Source organism: Sebastes umbrosus, chromosome 5 (genome assembly GCF_015220745.1).
Source record: "Sebastes umbrosus isolate fSebUmb1 chromosome 5, fSebUmb1.pri, whole genome shotgun sequence".
In the NCBI taxonomy this organism is placed as follows: Eukaryota; Metazoa; Chordata; class Actinopteri; order Perciformes; family Sebastidae; genus Sebastes; species Sebastes umbrosus.
This window is the reverse complement of record NC_051273.1, coordinates 14,232,615-14,249,290: the sequence shown is the minus strand read 5'-3', so window position 1 is coordinate 14,249,290 and position 16,676 is coordinate 14,232,615. Positions and strand designations below refer to the sequence as shown.

Here is a 16,676-nt window from a genome sequence, read left to right as displayed (position 1 = left end):
ACCATTTTCTTACCTGTTTGCCACATTACAAGTGGCAATAGGGAATATATGAACATGCACATGGGCTGCCTGCTACACCAATGTCACCTCTCCAAGCAAAGAGATCAGACAGCGTTTAAATGAAATCAGTCATGCATGTGTTGCATTTGTAAACCCACAATAACTCTTATTCAGAAGAGCAGTGCGGCTGCTTGTGAATGGGACAATGGCAGAGAGGAAACGCCTCTCAGTGTGTGTGTGTGTGTATGAGTGTGTGACCTTAGCAACTGTGGCAAACTGTCATCAGTCAGAGCAACGGACACTGAAATACCTCCACCAGGACCTCCAGCGTTTGGTTTGGCTTTGGGATATTTGGCAACCTTTTATCACGTCAGAAACTTGGAATTGATCTCTTTCAGTTTTTTATTTTCTTGCTGGATTTTTTTATGATTATGTTCGGATTTATGATGGAGAACTAAAATGGTGAGGAAGAAAAAGCTGCTGGTGTTTGAGTAAGTATAACTCCTGTGTGTGTTTGCTCTGTGTTGACTTCTGACATTAATTTAAAAAAACCTACTGCTATAACATTACAAAGGGAATTTAAAGGTATCTATGGCACTTTATTTTTATATTTTGTATTATATATCTACAGAATGTTTTGTATATGTTGTAACAGTGGGTGTTTTTAGAGCATTACTACATAATGTATGACAAAATAACTACATAATCTCCATACAGAGTTAAACTGTATGTTTTCATGTTAGAGTTTTGGTTTGGTAAAATAATATGAGGCCTTTTTTTTGTCAGCATGGCTCCAGCATCATACATTAATGATGAGCTGGATTTACTAATTGCTCTCCTGGGCTGATATAGATTTCATCCTATCCATGTGTCATTTTGATCCAAACTAAACTCTCTCTCTCTCTGCGCAATTAACAGAAATTTCAATTATTATCTAAAGTGATCCAAGGAAATCTTTTTTTTTTTTTTAAATAACTATGAAAGTGATATAAATTCACATTTTTATGGATGATTATTTCTATGTGAAATAACCTGGGCTCAAACTATTTTTCTGTCAGCTTCCCCATTGTGTTGATGCTATTGTGGCAACACAGGTGACACAAGAGCTCATGTGTGTGTATTGTCTGTGTGTATAGGTGCCCTTTGCATTGTACCATCCTATCTAGCATTCTCTGTCTCTGGGAATTTAGTTATTTTTGTGCATTGACTCTTGTCTTAACAAAAAGTATAATTTCTCATTTCTCAGATTCACATTCAGTGATCAGTTAGTGGATTAAAAGTAGTTTTGTTGATTGTTGTTCCTATCTGTGTTTTTTCCTCTTTTTAGAATTTGTGGAAGCATGATGTGGGATGGATAAACAACAACACAACTCTACTGTAAGTTGACTGAAAGGCTGTTAGTATAACCTGTGTGTGTTTTTATGATGGTCGAATGTGGATGTGTAATGATGGAGTATGAATGACCTCTACTGACCTCCAAAAAGGGAAACGTATGCATGAGTCATTTAAAGATTTTATTTCAAAGCTATAGTTTCCCTAAAATGTAACATTTATATAATTTTGACAAGTAATCCAGCTACTGTTGGGTTTACAAAGGCCTGATAGGAAATTATGATTTTAATTTATTCAAGTTTTCAAGGCCCATCATACTGCGTCAGATGTTTATTGATTATAATATGAAATCATTTATATTTTTAACTTTTAATATTTCCCAAATGCCAATTGTTTTGTTTTTTGTCTTCTAAACATCCTTATTTTATAACCAAATTTCTTTTTTATAATAGACACATAAAGACCAATGCAAGCTGTGCATAATGTTCATGAAAGCAAATAATATGTGAAATAGTTATATACTGTATATACGGTCTCTCTCTCTCTCTCTGTGCAGATGGCCTCTAATGACCCCAACCTTCCTGACCCCTCTGGTGACCCCCAGCCTGGTGACCTCATTGAGATCTTCAGACCAGCCTATCAGCACTGGGCTCTCTACCTGGGAGATGGTTACATCATCAACTTAACTCCCCTTGGTCAGTAGGGAACGAGACGAGTTAACGGCTGAGCTAATTTTAACAAAAATTTTGATTTTGGACACAAAAGGTTGATTTTGACACACTTTGACTTGATGATGCTAAAAATATATAGAAAAAAGGGTAGTGTTTTGAATGCATGACTTTTACTTATGTAAGGATCTAAATACTTCTTCCACCACTATGGTTTGGTTTAAAGTCCCTGGAACCTGGTATTATTCTATAACATGAAATATTTGTGACTAAATTCAACAATCAAAGCTTAAGTTTAAAAGCATCCTTAATTATATTGTAAGAGTTTTACACTCAAAAACCAAAACATCAGCCCAACACTGTCTCCATATTCTGATTATTACATATTCTGAAAATTAAACTTTGTGTAGGACTGGTGGCTGGTTTTGTACATGACAGGATCATATGATCTGATATAAGGCACTGAAGACTAAGGGCTCTTTCTGCTGTATTGGATCTCACTTTCAACTGGTTTGTTGCTGTTGTCTTTCAGATTTTAAAGGAACAGTGTGTAACATTTCGGGAGATCTATTTGCAGAAATTGAACATATAAATAACCATGTTTTCATTAGTGTAATTATACAACTGACATGGCCTTTCACAGGGTTTCCGTGCGGCAGGTTTCGCCTGTCCGTGCACATCCAACATTTTCTAACTATGCGGATAGGCGGAGAAAACGGAGAACTTTGAGGAGCTTTGAGAATGTTGGTTTGCTGCAAATAGAAATGCGCACAGTGTATAAAAGATCCAAACGTTTCCTTGTCATGACTCGGCGTCAGCTCATGTCCATGCGAACGTCCTTGCGGACAGTATAAACGAGGCTTAAGCATGGTCTTTGAGCGAGGACAACGGCATTACCTCGGTTTTGCACTTGGTGGCTCACGTTACTGCAATCTTGGAAAGGGAGGAGTGAGCGTAGGGGTACTCAGTTGATTGCAATCTGCAACCACACCACTAGATGCCAACAAATCCTACACACTGTACTTTTAAGACCATAACACTGGTCCAGGTTTGATGAAGTGATACATGATGATGCTACATTTTGTTTCTGTGGCCTGGATCCAAAATTACTTTAGGATCTATTTGTCATGCATCCCTACAACTATGTTTCTACATTTTCCTAAACCTACAAGATTCCAGGTCCAACATACTATAATATCCCCTTTTGTTAAATACTTGTCATCACACTGAGCTCTCCTGTTCCTCTCCAGATGATAACCAGGCAGCCGCCATGTCCAGTGTGAAGTCCGTCTTCAGCCGGAAGGCAGTGGTGCGTATGCAGCTGCTGAAGGAGGTGGTGGGAAGTGACACGTACCGTGTGAACAACAAGTACGACCACAACCACACACCCCTGCCCGTCTCCGAAATCATTCAGCGATCGCAACACCTCATTGGCCAGGAGGTGTCCTACGACCTGCTGGGGAGCAACTGCGAGCACTTTGTTACCCTGCTGCGCTACGGGGAAGGGGTGTCCGAGCAGGTCTCTCACTGTTTATTCTGTCTCTGTCTCATGTGCCATCAGGGCCAAATACTCATGTTTCACTCAACATACCACAGTGACTGATGACATGTCACCACTGTCATAGTTTTTACTTCTTTAGAACAGAAAAGAGCATTTAAAAGGCAATTTCTTTAAAGTAAACCTTACTATAAAATATATATAACATTTACTTTCTAATGGTCTGTATTACTTTCTGGACTCCAGATGGTTTCTATGTGTACATTTTAGTTCTGTGATTGCGGTTGCCAGTTTGTGTAATATAAAGGAAGGGAAACTGTTTAGCTCTTTCTTTTACCTGGAGTAGGTTCTATTCATTTTAGTTCTACCCATAGGTTTGGTAAAACTAGATAAACAGTAACCTACCTAAATACAATCACTGGGCCTGTCAAGACTGGTTGATTTAGGCACAGGTTTGGAGTTGTTAAAGTCATGGCGACAGTCTGGGTAGATATTAAAAAGGTATAATCCACCCAAAATCTATGTTTTGAATGTTACTCATCCTTATAGCTTTGAAAAGTAGCTAAAGATTTAGTACTTTCTATCTATTTAAGGTTGAATTAATTTAGTTTCCAATGGTTTTGTGACCAGTTTTTGGGTGGAAAAATAATCTATATCAAAAAATCTTTGCTGTTCATTCCTGTGTTCAGTATGTTACACACACGTGTTACATATTCAATATAAGCACAGTCCTTGTTCTTTAATATCTTTAAGTCCACCTCCTCTTGTCGTCCTTGTCTCCTCAGGCTACGCGGGCCATTGGGGCCATCAGTTTGGTGACGGCAGCAGCCAGCGCCTTCTCTGTCCTGGGACTGATCAACACACGATCCAGAAACAGGCCTTTCTGACAGCTGTGCTCTCCACTGAAGGGTGTTGTCTCCCAACATTCATGCAGCTGTGATTAAAAATTGATGAATAAATAAATAATAAAAATGCAGATGACTGTGTTACTTGTTCATAAAGTGCCCCCCTAGTTTACACCATATTGTTTTGGTTTATGGTCAAATATTAGTAATTCTGAAGCTTGGAGTGTGAAATTGTTAACACATTAAATGGTCGCTTCACCCAAATTACAAAAAAACATATATTTTCAATCAACCTTTTCTGGTATCTGGTCATGCAGACAGTTTTGGTTTTATTTGTCCAGATTTTTAGATATCTGTATCTGAGATTTATGTTGCCAACCTGATACAAAGGGTCTGAATTAATTTTAAACAATTTTCATAGGGTTTGTTTCTCCTGTAAGTAGCCCTAATGGAAACTGTTCATGGCAAAGTCTGAATATAGTCATAATTATAAAGTAGTAATTTTACATGTTATTTTCCTTTTTTCTCGTAAGGTTATGACTTTATTCTCGTAATATTACGACTTTTTTCTCGCAAAGTTATGACTTTATTCTCGTAATATTACAACTTTTTTTCTAGTAAAGTTATGACTTTATTCTCGTAACATTTCAACTTTTTTTCAAGTAAAGTTATGACTTTATTCTCGTAACATTTAGACTTTTTTCTCATAATAATATGACACTTCTCATAACATTACGACTTTTTTCTCATAATATTATGACTTTATTCTGGAAATCTCAGATTTTTTCCCCCTCAATGTGGCCCTAATACTCCTTCGTACATTTGCACTTTGGCCCTCACTGCATTAGACTTATATACTATATACTTATACTATAAACTGTGTAACCTTCATCACAATGCTATAATGTTTTGCGGCTCCAGACAGATTTTTTCTTCTTTTTTTTTTGCCTAAAAATTTCTCTTTTGATAGTAAAGGTTGCTGACCCCTGGGTTAAGGTTAAATGCAGAGGTCAAATCTCATGTATGTGTCTGTATGAACAGTATAACATGGACCCAAACTGTTGCCTAGCAACGCAATTCCGTTGCAGTTCCGTTGAAAAGCACTAAAACGGAGCGTTTCAGACAGAGGACAAATACAGGTATATTCAGGCTGACAGTATGAAGAAAATAATATGCATTTTTTAACATTACAGCATGCAAACATGTTCTAGTAGAAACATAAAATACAAGTATGAACCTGAAAATGAGCATGATATGGGACCTTTAAGGTTAAACGCAGAGGTCAAATCTCATGTATGTGTCTGTATGTACAGTATATGATGATTGTAATAATTATTTATAAAAAAATATTTTATTTTATTTATATATATTTAATATATATTTAATATATAATAATGTATTTCATTTATTAATTTTTTATTTATAATTTATTACTTTAAAAAAAAAAATGTAAGGCTTGTATTCTGTGGTTCAGACAGCAGGTGGCAGCAACTTCTGGTAAACAACCCGGAAACAAACCGGAAGAAGAAGAACAACGTGCAGTGTGACGTCGAACCTCTGCGCCGCCTGAAACAGCCGCACGTGTTGTTTTTCGTGGACGTTTGAGTGCTTTAATATTTCTGTACTGGAGTGTAAAACACCACAGATACAAAGATGGGGAAGAAACTCAAAGTTGGAAAAACCAGGAAGGATAAATTCTACCACCTGGCTAAAGAAACAGGTAGAGTAACTTCACCGCTGGTAGAAAGATAAGCGAGCTGCAGACTAACGACAGAGCATTGGTGCAGATAGTAGCATTAGCATTGCTAACAGACTGTCAGCTGTCTGGTAACATCGTGTTTTGTCTTTTTGTTTTCAGGTTATCGCTCTCGTTCTTCCTTCAAACTCATCCAGCTCAACCGTAAATTTCAGTTTCTACAGAAAGCCAGAGCTGTGGTGGATCTGTGTGCTGCTCCTGGAGGATGGTGAGCTGGTGCTAATTCATTATCTGCCAAACAACATGTGGAGGGTTTAAAGTATAGACATGGAGGGGTGCCTAAACTGTAGAGACATAGAGGGACACACATTAAAAATTGAGGACACTGGTTCATTTTATATTTAGAGAACATGGTAGTTCAACCCTCCTTCAATAGTAATTTAAAGTTATTAATTGTGTAATTACCAATGTGTTCTTTGGACAGTTGGATAACACTCAACAAGAGCCCTCCAATAATGGTAAATTATCTTTAAAGATACAACCTGCTGCTGAATAATAGGTTAAAAATGTTTTAAGAGAAAAAGATTGTCCCTTTTAGGTTTTCTAAAGGAGTAAATGTAATGAGTGTTGAGCTCACAAATGGGGATATGTATTTGTATGCTCTTCCTAGGAACACAGACAAGTGAAATGTATGTTGTGGAATATAGTTAGCACAAAGAATACACTCAAATTCAAATAAGCTTTATAGGCATGAATGTTCGGGTTACATAATTGCCAAAGCGAAATTACATATTAATGAATAATTACATTTCACAAAAAATAATCACAATCACAATATACCAAATACATTTTAAATATACATTCTTTTACAGATGTAGTCAATCAGAAACATGTTCGGAGCTTGTAGCATGTCTTATTCTATGGCAACAGTCAACATATTTTGCAGCTAATATTGCACATTGATTTTTATTATGGTATTTTCTGAGGATCGGGGAGATGGATGAACTCAGGATATATGTTAATTATTTTTTCAAAGAAAACATTTCTCACATCCTTATAATTCTCACTGCTCAGTAAGAAGTGAGATTCTGTCTCCACCTCTCTTGTATGACAATGTGAACACAGCCTGGCCTCCCTGGGTAGTCTGTTCTGCATGTGACGGCCTGTTTCTATTGCCAGGCTGTGTCCACTCAGTCTGTACATTGTCAACGTTTTTTCTAAGTTTACTATCACTCATGATTCAAAATCTCCTTGCAGGTTGCAGGTGGCGTCCAAGTTTATGCCTGTATCAAGTATCATTATTGGTGAGTGTGATATCAACAATATGATTATATGGTAATATATTGTTCTGCCTCTGCTTAGACTTTTAAATTCAGTTGTTTTGACAAGTGTCATTAGTTGGTTTGGAAAAGCCCAATTTTTCAATTGCAATCAAATTTCTATAACTGAGAAACTGTGAGAAAAGTGTTTAAAAAGTGTTTCTACCTGTCAGGTGTTGATCTGGTGCCCATCAAGCCCATCCCCAGCGTGGTGACGCTGCAAGAAGACATTACCACTGACAAATGCAGAACGGTGAGTTCAGCACGTAACTGAAGGCAAACAGATGTCAGTGTCCTGGCTGCAGTGCTGCATACACTGATATCCTTTTCCCACCAAAACTAGTGCGTTTATGCAGGCTTTTTAAACACAGGAAAACTTGCTAAAAATAGGTGATAGAATCCTTTCCTGTTGTCAGTAGACAAGTATGCCGTTCAGTTTTTTTTTCCTGGTGTGTCACGTTTGACGTCACAGGCTCGCGGGCCGGCACCAGAAGCAGGGTTAGTAAACAGTGAAAACGCTACAGTACATACTTCTTTTATTATATCTGCTACTTATTCTCTCTCTTTCAAACAATCCAAAAACCAGAGTCAGTGATTGTTGGAACAATGGAAACACTAACAAAGGTGGTTTTGACGAGTTTTATTTTGTTTCGGTCGAGTTTGAATGGTTTACGACGTTCAGCGAGGTAAAATGACTGTTGTCTGACTGGAGTCTGGAGGTTTTGAGGAGAGCATATTAATTGTATGTTAATACATTATAATAATTGTCCAAATCCCTTTTGATTTTATTTATTATATATTCACTTTAACGTGCGTCACATAGCATCGTGTCGGAAAAGGGGCGGAAATTACCGCGTCCACCCGGGTGTCATGTTTATTATTATTTTATTATTAGTTGTTTTGTATTTATTTGTCCTTGGAATGAATTACGATTGTAACATTTCCCACTTAAAGCAAAAGACAGATGTTAGTGGTTGTTAGTGTTTTTTTTGTCCGGTGGGAAAGGGGCTTAATATACACAGAATAACCAATTTTAATAGCCATGCAATAAATATGACACTGGAGACTCAGTGGGTTTTGTCATGGCATTAAACACCTGCACTGTTCACCAAGCATCAGATTTCTCTAAAATCACAAACTGTAGGATAGTTCTAAGCATGGGTTGGTTAAGTGAGATACTTTCTGTCCCATATACAGGCTTTACGAAAGGAACTGCAGACATGGAAGGTCGACGTTGTCTTAAATGACGGAGCCCCAAATGTGGGAGCCAACTGGGTACATGACGCCTTCTCACAAGGTAGGTGCCACTAAAGCAAAAGCTTCAAGACATTTCCAGTCACACATCTTCATAAGTCAGGATTTACAGATACACACACTCAATAATACAATTTTGTTCCTTAGTATAGCAGTACGTGATGTGTTTATTAATAGGAGCCAAAATATTAATACATAAAAAATGGAAAATTAAATGTTCTTACCATTATTTGCTCTAGTGTGTTTGTGTCCCAATCACTACCCAGCTGTCATAATGTCTCCCATTTGAACCTAATGTCCCAAAATCTCACTGTGTTCCCTGCTTCACCTCCAGCTCATTTGACCCTCATGGCGATGAAGTTGGCCTGTGAGTTTCTCGCCAAAGGTGGCACTTTCGTCACCAAGGTCTTCCGCTCCAAAGACTACCAGCCACTGCTCTGGATTTTCCAGCAGCTCTTCAAGAAGGTGCAGGCCACCAAGCCGCAGGCGTCCAGGAACGAGTCCGCCGAGATCTTTGTCGTCTGTCAGGGTCAGTGGCAGCTACAGATCAGTCTGTGATGAGAATAAAAACTTTCCAGGCTCTTATTCTGCAGAATACATCTGAACCAAATGTGTCTTTTCCTTCCCAGGTTTTCTTGCCCCAGATAAAATCGACAGTAAGTTTTTTGACCCCAAATATGCATTCAAAGAGGTGGAGGTGCAGGCCAAAACTGTGAGGGATCTGATTCCTGTCAAGAAGGCAAAGGCAAGTACACTTTATGACAGATCATTTCAAGTAACCTGTTAAGAACACCAAGCTGACTCTCCCATGATTTCCTGTAGTTGCCTGAATAGCTGTTTAGACATGATTAGCTATGGTGTGATAGTTCTTGCTCACAAATATTATAATGTTTACTTTGACTCCAAATATTTTATTCTTTACTCACTAAGCAGCTGCTCTTGTGTTCCAGGCGGAGGGATACGCAGATGGTGAGCTGACACTCTACCACAGTTTCACAGTGACATCCTTTCTGAGGGCAGACAACGCCATAGACTTTCTGAACAAAGCCAGTGAGGTGAGATCTCTGTACTGCCTTAACCTGTCAAAGAGTGATGCTGGAAGTCCACACATGTTCTGCCATTTCATAGAAAATTCGGTTGGATATACTGTAAATTGCAGCTGTAGGGGAAGAGACATTTTTATGATGAATTATCCTGGAGCCGATTACAGTGGTGATCCCGTCTCTCCGGTTCAAATTGATCACTCTAAGCGAATGATTATTATAACAGATTTTTTTTCTTATATTTTTTGACATTTGTATATTTATTACATGACTATATAAAGTAAAGAAAAGGACAGCTTTGCTATTTTTTCGCTGCCCATACGTCTGGCTTTTCCCTCACCAAGGACCGGCTTGGGGTGATGCTTTGCCGGTTTTCAGCCAGCTCTGTGTCACTGCAGCGTTGGCGGTGCATGCAGATGAACGGTGCCCATTTGCCAACACTCCCGGGTGAGCGAGGAGCTCTGGGTATTGGCGGCATGCAGGGAGTTTGGCACCATTTGTCTGCATGTAATGCCCACGCTGCGGTGGTGCAGAGCCGGTTGAGGATCGGTAGAGTTTCACTTTAGGGGGGGCATTACGTGACCAGGCATTATCAATCCCCTTGACAAGGGCTACTACACCTGTGTCCTGAGCCAGAGGAACACCAAGTTTCGCTGCTGCAACTTCTTGGCTTGTTTTTGGCAGTTTGTCATAAGCTTTGAGGAGACTACGTTTTTCATTGAGAGAAAATTACTTTTATTAAAACGGCATTTGAATAGGAATGATTCTGTCCCAAGCCTCATGATCACTATAAGCTGTTTCCACTGTATTTGAATGTATAGTGCACAGTACAGTGTATGCAATGTACAGTGACTGACCTCAGTGAGAGAAGAGACAGGAAATATCCTGTTCCTGTATTTTTATTCTCACTCTGTCTTCTTCACTCAGATCACCTTTGACAACTTTGACCTGGAGTGTCAACCGGCCACCACTGATGAGATAAAGGAGTGCTGTCGCGACATCAAAGTCTTGGGCCGCAAAGAGCTCCGGTAAGTCAGTTTTTCAGTGCTGTTTTTTTCTAGAAATAATAGAGAAAAGCATTAGTGATTCAATTATGCATGTGTGTGTTCTTCTTTCCTCCGTCCTCACACCTGCAGCCTGCTGCTGAACTGGAGGAGGAACCTGCGGAGATATCTGGCCAAAAAACTGAAGGGGGAGGCCAAACCGCTCGACCCGGAGATCAAGTAAAGTCTTTTTACACTGAGATATTCTTTTGTCTTTGCCAGAATGTGTCATAGCAGATTTTAAAAAAATCATCTTTGCTTTGTTTTTAGATTAAGTTCTGATGAAGAAAAGGGCGATTCAGATGAAGAATCTGACAAGAAGAAGAAGAAGAAAGAGGCGAAGGCGACGGGGGAGGAAGAGGAGGAAGAGGAGGAAGAGGAGGACGAGGAGGCAGAAATGGAGAAGAAACTGGCAGAACTGAAAGCTGAGGAAGTGTCTGAGCTCAAAAGGTACGACACAAAGTTGTTCAGGATTACTGTTTTCTTTCTACTAAGGATTTTATTTTCTCTGTAATTTTCTCACAGTACTAAATTGCAACAGATGCAGTAGGCAGGGTTGTGAAGTAGTTGTTATTGCTGATTGAACCAGCAGCACTTTGATAGACCATATCATCTCGTTAACCTCTTGCCTCTGATGTGGTTTCAGTGGAAAAAAATCTGAAATTGGAACATGCGATTTTGACATTTCTTGAGAAAATGGGAGTTTGTATAACTGTCATGCTCCATCAGGAAGAAGAGGAAGCTGCTGAAGGAGCGAAGGAAGCAGAGGGAGAGGGTGGAGCTGAAGATGGATCTGCCTGGCGTCTCCATCGCAGATTCCAACGACTCATCCATGTTCTCGCTCAGCGCCATCAAGAAGAAACAGGTGAAGACAATACACACACACACACACACACACACACACACACACTAGGGATGTCACGATACCAGGAATTTAGTAGTCGATACCAATACCAGTGAAATTCCATGATTCTCTATACTAATTTGATACCAAAGTAAAAAACAAAAGTAAAACGATAAATCCCATGTACTTCAACATACACTCATTTGAATACTGGTTTTTGTTATGAAGTTAAACAGGTCATAATTCCCTCTCTATCTATTTTATATTGCTGTGAAAACATCTCCTTCAAACAACTGGATTTATTAAATTTCCTCATCAAAAACTACATTTTACAGGATTGCATTTGAACACATCATGTTAACATTAGAATTTACCGTCCCAATACTAGTTAACGTTACGGTATAGCAGCACAGTCCTGCACGCTTACAGCTAACTAGCTCTCGTCCTGCAGATTTCGACACAGATTTGTTGTTCGCAATGTAGCATTATCAGGGGAAAAATAGGGTGCGTTCCCTGGACGCATCGATAGTGAGTTTACTGTGTCCCAAACGCATTTTATATCATCCCTGTGACGACGAGACGATACTAGTCTCGAGCCCTGACGGTACAAGCGGTACTGTAGAAGAACGAGTACCATCACGTTTTCAAAAATCGACTTGGTACCAAAGTATCGGTTCTCGTGACATCCCTAACACACACACACGGACGCAAACCCCCCTCTTGGGCTGGGTTGGCAAAATCTTCATATATAGACTTAATTCTGTTGAGTGATTTAAGTTGTTAGATGACATCAGTGCGGTTATTGGCGTTCCATCTCTAATGTCTCCTGCCAAAAGATTTTAGTGGTGGTGGAGACCAACAAACCTGATGTCCCGAATGTTAATATGATTTTCCTGTGGTATTCACATCTCTCCATCAGGCGCTGGCTGATCTAGCCAAGGGGGACATGCAGTTGGCAGACAACCTGGTAGATGAAGATGACGACCTCCACCTGTCTGAGGAAGAGGATGATGAGGCGGATAAAATGTCCCTGGCCTCTGATTTAAGTGATGATGACATGGAAGAGGTGGAGCAGAGACAGAAAGATCTAGAGATGAAGGCACCAAAGAAGAAGTAAGTGAAGTAATACTGCATGAAGTCAGTCCACTATTTTAAATTCTGTTCCTGCCTTGTCTTGGAAATAATGTTCTGCTTTCACAGAGTTTTTGCTTGAATGTGTCTCTGTTTTCCAGAGTAAAGTTCACAGAAGCGGAGGACGATGAGGAGGATGAAGGGCAGGGTAGCGGCTTGCTGGTGGAACTGGAGGGAAAGGATGAGAAGAAGGAACGAGAGGCCAACCTGTGGTTCAGCAAGGTTTGTCCACCTGTGCTCCCATAGTGTAATTTATATAATGTTCATGTTCACAGTTACTCAAACTGGTGTTGTATAATGATTTGTCACCTGCTCACCTCTTTGCTCACATCTTTGCTGATATTCCTCAAGTTAATATCTGTGTGACCTGTGACCTTTGACCCTGCCATCTCTTTGCTCTCTAGGGCATATTCTCCGAGATCGACATGGAAGGAGACGCAGAGAGCGAGCTCCGACAGACCGAGTTGCTTCAGAACAAAAAAGCTGGTAACCGTCTCCCCTGTTTTCTCATTCATTTATTCACATATGTTCATCTAAAGAATTTTTTCCATGATTCAGTAAAAAAAATGACATAAAACAAGTTTAGAATAAAACACTTTTAAAAGGGTAAAAGCTCACCTAAATCTGGGAGTGACGAAATAATGGAAATGTTGGATATTCTTTTGGAAAAGCCAAAAAGAGGAAAGCTGAAGAAGAGGAAGAGGAGGAGGAGGAGGAAGAGGAGGCTGCCCCACCTGCGGAAGAAAAGGCGGGACCTTCAAAAGAAGCTGAAGAGGAGAGTGACAGCGACTCAGATGACAGCAGTGAAGACGAGAAGTAAAACCTCATTTACTGTTTGCTGTGTTCTGTTCAAAATATTATATAATGGATTAATACTATTGACAACGAAATAAATCTTTGCTGCTTGTTCCAGGGAGATTACCAAGATGAAGCAGGTCACTAAAGGGGCTGGCGGGGCTGGCGGGGCTGGCGGGGTTTCAGAAGAGGCCAATGATGAGAACTTCCAGGTTGTTCCTGTAGAAAGCATCAGTGAGTATGAGGAGCATTTATTAGGACTGTCAATCGATTAAAATATTTATTTGCGATTAATTGCACATTTTGTATCTGTTCAGAATGTACCTTAAAGGGAGTTTTGTCAAGTATTTAATACTCTTATCAACTTGGGAGTGGGCAAATATGCTGCTTTATGCAAATGTATCTATATATATATTATTGTAAATCAATTAACAACACAACAATGACAAATATTGTCCAGAAACCCTCACAGGTACTGCATTTAGCATAGGAAATATGCTCAAATCATAACATGGCAAAAATGTAACCTCCTTTGCGAAACAAGCCAGTATGATATGGTTGGTATCAATGGATTCCTTAGGTTTTTTAGTGCCATATGTTGCCAGTATCTTCGCTCTAGCTTTAAAAGTGAGCTACAACCTCCGAAAGATCGGCGGCCCGTCGGATTTTTAAAAGGTTAATTAAAAATCGCAAGTTGCGTTAAAGAAACAGTGGCATCAAAACAAATTTGCATTAATGCGTTATGAACACGTTAACTTTGAAAGCCCTAGCATTTATATTTCAGGTGTTAAGCTGGTGATCTCCAACCTACACAAACCTTTTGGAAACTGAAACATCACCTTAAAATCAGGTTACATAAGTAACCAAGATGAATAAATAAATATATAATAAGGTTGTTCAGCTACATGTTTTTGTGTAACTTAATGGTTTCTGTGCTCCTCAGGTAAGAGAGCCAGGATCCTGAATGCAGAGGGTCTGGCCCTGGGCTGTCAGATCGCCACGTCTAAGAAGAGAGCTAGGGACCTGGTGGACGGCTCCTTCCACAGGTCTGTTTGTATGAGTGTGTTTTTCAATGTGTGTCCACTTTCCCACTGGTTCAAATTGTCTCACAAAGCTTACAGCAATTTAAATTATAAGGCTGAAATATTCTATATTTTGATTTTGTCAACAAATCCAATGAAAAGACCAAATCAACAAATTATTGGTCCCACTAACAAGTACCGCCTGTGTTGCCAGAGCCTGATATGAATTTAAATACACTTACTGTAAATGAGCCACGCAGTCGCACTGGATGTTCTTTCATTACGATGAACATGGGCACTGAAGTTTATTTTGACTTAATCCCACATACAAAGTCCTGCTGCTATAAATACATGCTAGTGCACTATATGTGTAATTTTTGAAAATTAAAATACACTTTAAAGCCCAGACACACCAAATCAACATCAAAGAGCTAGCAGCGACGAAGTCTGACACTTTTTACACACGTATCGCATTTTGAACGAGTATATTATTGAAAGACAGCAAGCTGATTGTATGGTCCTGCAGGTTTGCTAGCTCCGAGGAGGTGTGGGACGTACCGGCATGGTTCCTAGACGATGAAGGGAAACACCGGAAGAAGCCGACGCCGGTCACCAAGGAGATGGTGGAGGAGTTCAAACAAAAATGGAAGGAGATCGATGCCCGACCCATCAAACGAGTCGCTGAGGCCAAGGCCAGGAAGAAGAGGAGGGTAAGATCAGGGAGAAAGTACATTGATGATGCCAAAAGACATAAAACTGGATTATGGTTGAAATCATTACAGCTGCTTGATCCGTTTTAAGACAAACAAAAACACCCCAAACCTTTCAGGCAACATATTTCTGTAGATTTTGATTTGTTTGTTTCTCTGTGACGTTTCCAGATGCTGAAGAAGATGGAATCGGCTAAGAAGAAAGCAGAAGCAGTCGTCAACATAGTGGACATCTCCGAGAGGGAGAAGATGGCTCAGTTGAAGAGGTATAACGTCACACCTGTAGGGTTTAATGACTCCATGAAGCTAAATGCATCGCTTCATACTGGATAATTGTATCAATAACATCATTTCAATCATTTTGTCTTGTCTTGTTCCTGTTCTGTCAGTATCTACAAGAAAGCAGGCCTGGGGAAGGAGAAGAGAGAAGTAACATACGTCGTGACCAAAAAGGGGGCTGGCAGGAAGGTGAGGCGTCCGGCCGGCGTCAAGGGAGCCTTCAAAGTGGTGGACGGTCGCATGAAGAAAGACATGCGGGCGATGCAGAGGAAAGACACTAAAGGGGGCAAAGGAAAAGGCGGAAAAGGCGGCAAAGGAGGAGGACAGACAAAGGGTGGCAGAGGAGGGATGAAGGGTGGTAAAGGGCGAAAAGGAAAATAAATGTGATCCTGTAGCACTCTCACAGTGTTGCCTTTCTAACTATTTAACATGTCGCAGGTGAGCATTTATGGAGCTTTGTGAGCTAAGATGTCTGCCACACTTTGGGCTCCTGTATCATGTACAGAGGCCAAAATTAGTTTTGGTCATTCACATGGATGCCCTCATTTTAGGACCTTTCGCTGAGGCTCCTGAAACCTCTTGACATAATGTTCTCCGTGTTCTGCGCACGTTTTTCTGAAGATGTAGATTATTTGTCCTGAACTCTGAACGGAGTAGTTTAACTGAACAGCTGAACTGTAAATGGCAGAAAATCAAGTAAAAACATAATAAATGTGTTCTCCAGAAATGTTGCTATTAATGTAAATATTATATACACATTTTTTGCAATAAAAGTTTTGTTGAATCTTTAATTCAGTGTTTCCTGTGATTTAAAATATATATATATATATATATATATATATATATCATACACTTCATGAACCAGTGGGCGGTACGGCCGGGCAGCGAGGCTTCGGATGTCATCAATGACTTCATTATTTAAAACGATACAAGCCTCGACATGCGCATCTCAGGAAACTTCCTGGATTACTCGACACACGCTCCGGAGCCTCGGCACAGCACGTAACATCACTAGTAAATAGTGATAGTACTGCTGAGCTGTTTTTCTGCACGTTTTTACTGTAGTTAAAGTGTAAAGTCTTTAATATTCAGCGTATTAGTGTAACCTTAACCTATTAAAGTGTCTTTTAAACCACGTTTTAGTCGATGAGTCTGACAGTTAGCCACTCTGTACTTGTGTTCACTTCCCTGGGAGTC

The 16,676-nt window shown here is 39.8% G+C and overlaps 2 protein-coding genes across 2 annotated transcripts; both read left to right on the top strand.

Annotated features, from left to right (window-relative positions):
- The first annotated feature begins 269 nt into the window (after positions 1 to 269).
- Positions 270 to 4,558, top strand: plaat1 (phospholipase A and acyltransferase 1). The gene is made up of 5 exons (XM_037770455.1): positions 270 to 491; positions 1,328 to 1,377; positions 1,889 to 2,027; positions 3,251 to 3,519; positions 4,284 to 4,558. The coding sequence occupies exons 2-5, from the start codon at positions 1,351 to 1,353 to the stop codon at positions 4,383 to 4,385; spliced, it is 537 nt and encodes a 178-aa protein (XP_037626383.1). The 5' UTR covers positions 270 to 491; positions 1,328 to 1,350; the 3' UTR covers positions 4,386 to 4,558.
- Positions 4,559 to 5,855: 1,297 nt separating this feature from the next.
- On the top strand, positions 5,856 to 16,270 carry ftsj3 (FtsJ RNA 2'-O-methyltransferase 3). Its single transcript, XM_037768906.1, has 21 exons — positions 5,856 to 6,063; positions 6,202 to 6,307; positions 7,297 to 7,343; positions 7,532 to 7,611; positions 8,556 to 8,655; positions 8,947 to 9,141; positions 9,242 to 9,357; positions 9,563 to 9,667; positions 10,583 to 10,683; positions 10,792 to 10,878; positions 10,969 to 11,148; positions 11,428 to 11,563; positions 12,462 to 12,655; positions 12,775 to 12,895; positions 13,078 to 13,159; positions 13,345 to 13,489; positions 13,587 to 13,702; positions 14,412 to 14,514; positions 15,017 to 15,200; positions 15,372 to 15,466; positions 15,590 to 16,270. Exons 1-21 carry the CDS (start codon positions 5,997 to 5,999, stop codon positions 15,858 to 15,860), a joined length of 2,631 nt encoding a protein of 876 aa, XP_037624834.1. The 5' UTR covers positions 5,856 to 5,996; the 3' UTR covers positions 15,861 to 16,270.
- Positions 16,271 to 16,676: the final 406 nt, after the last annotated feature.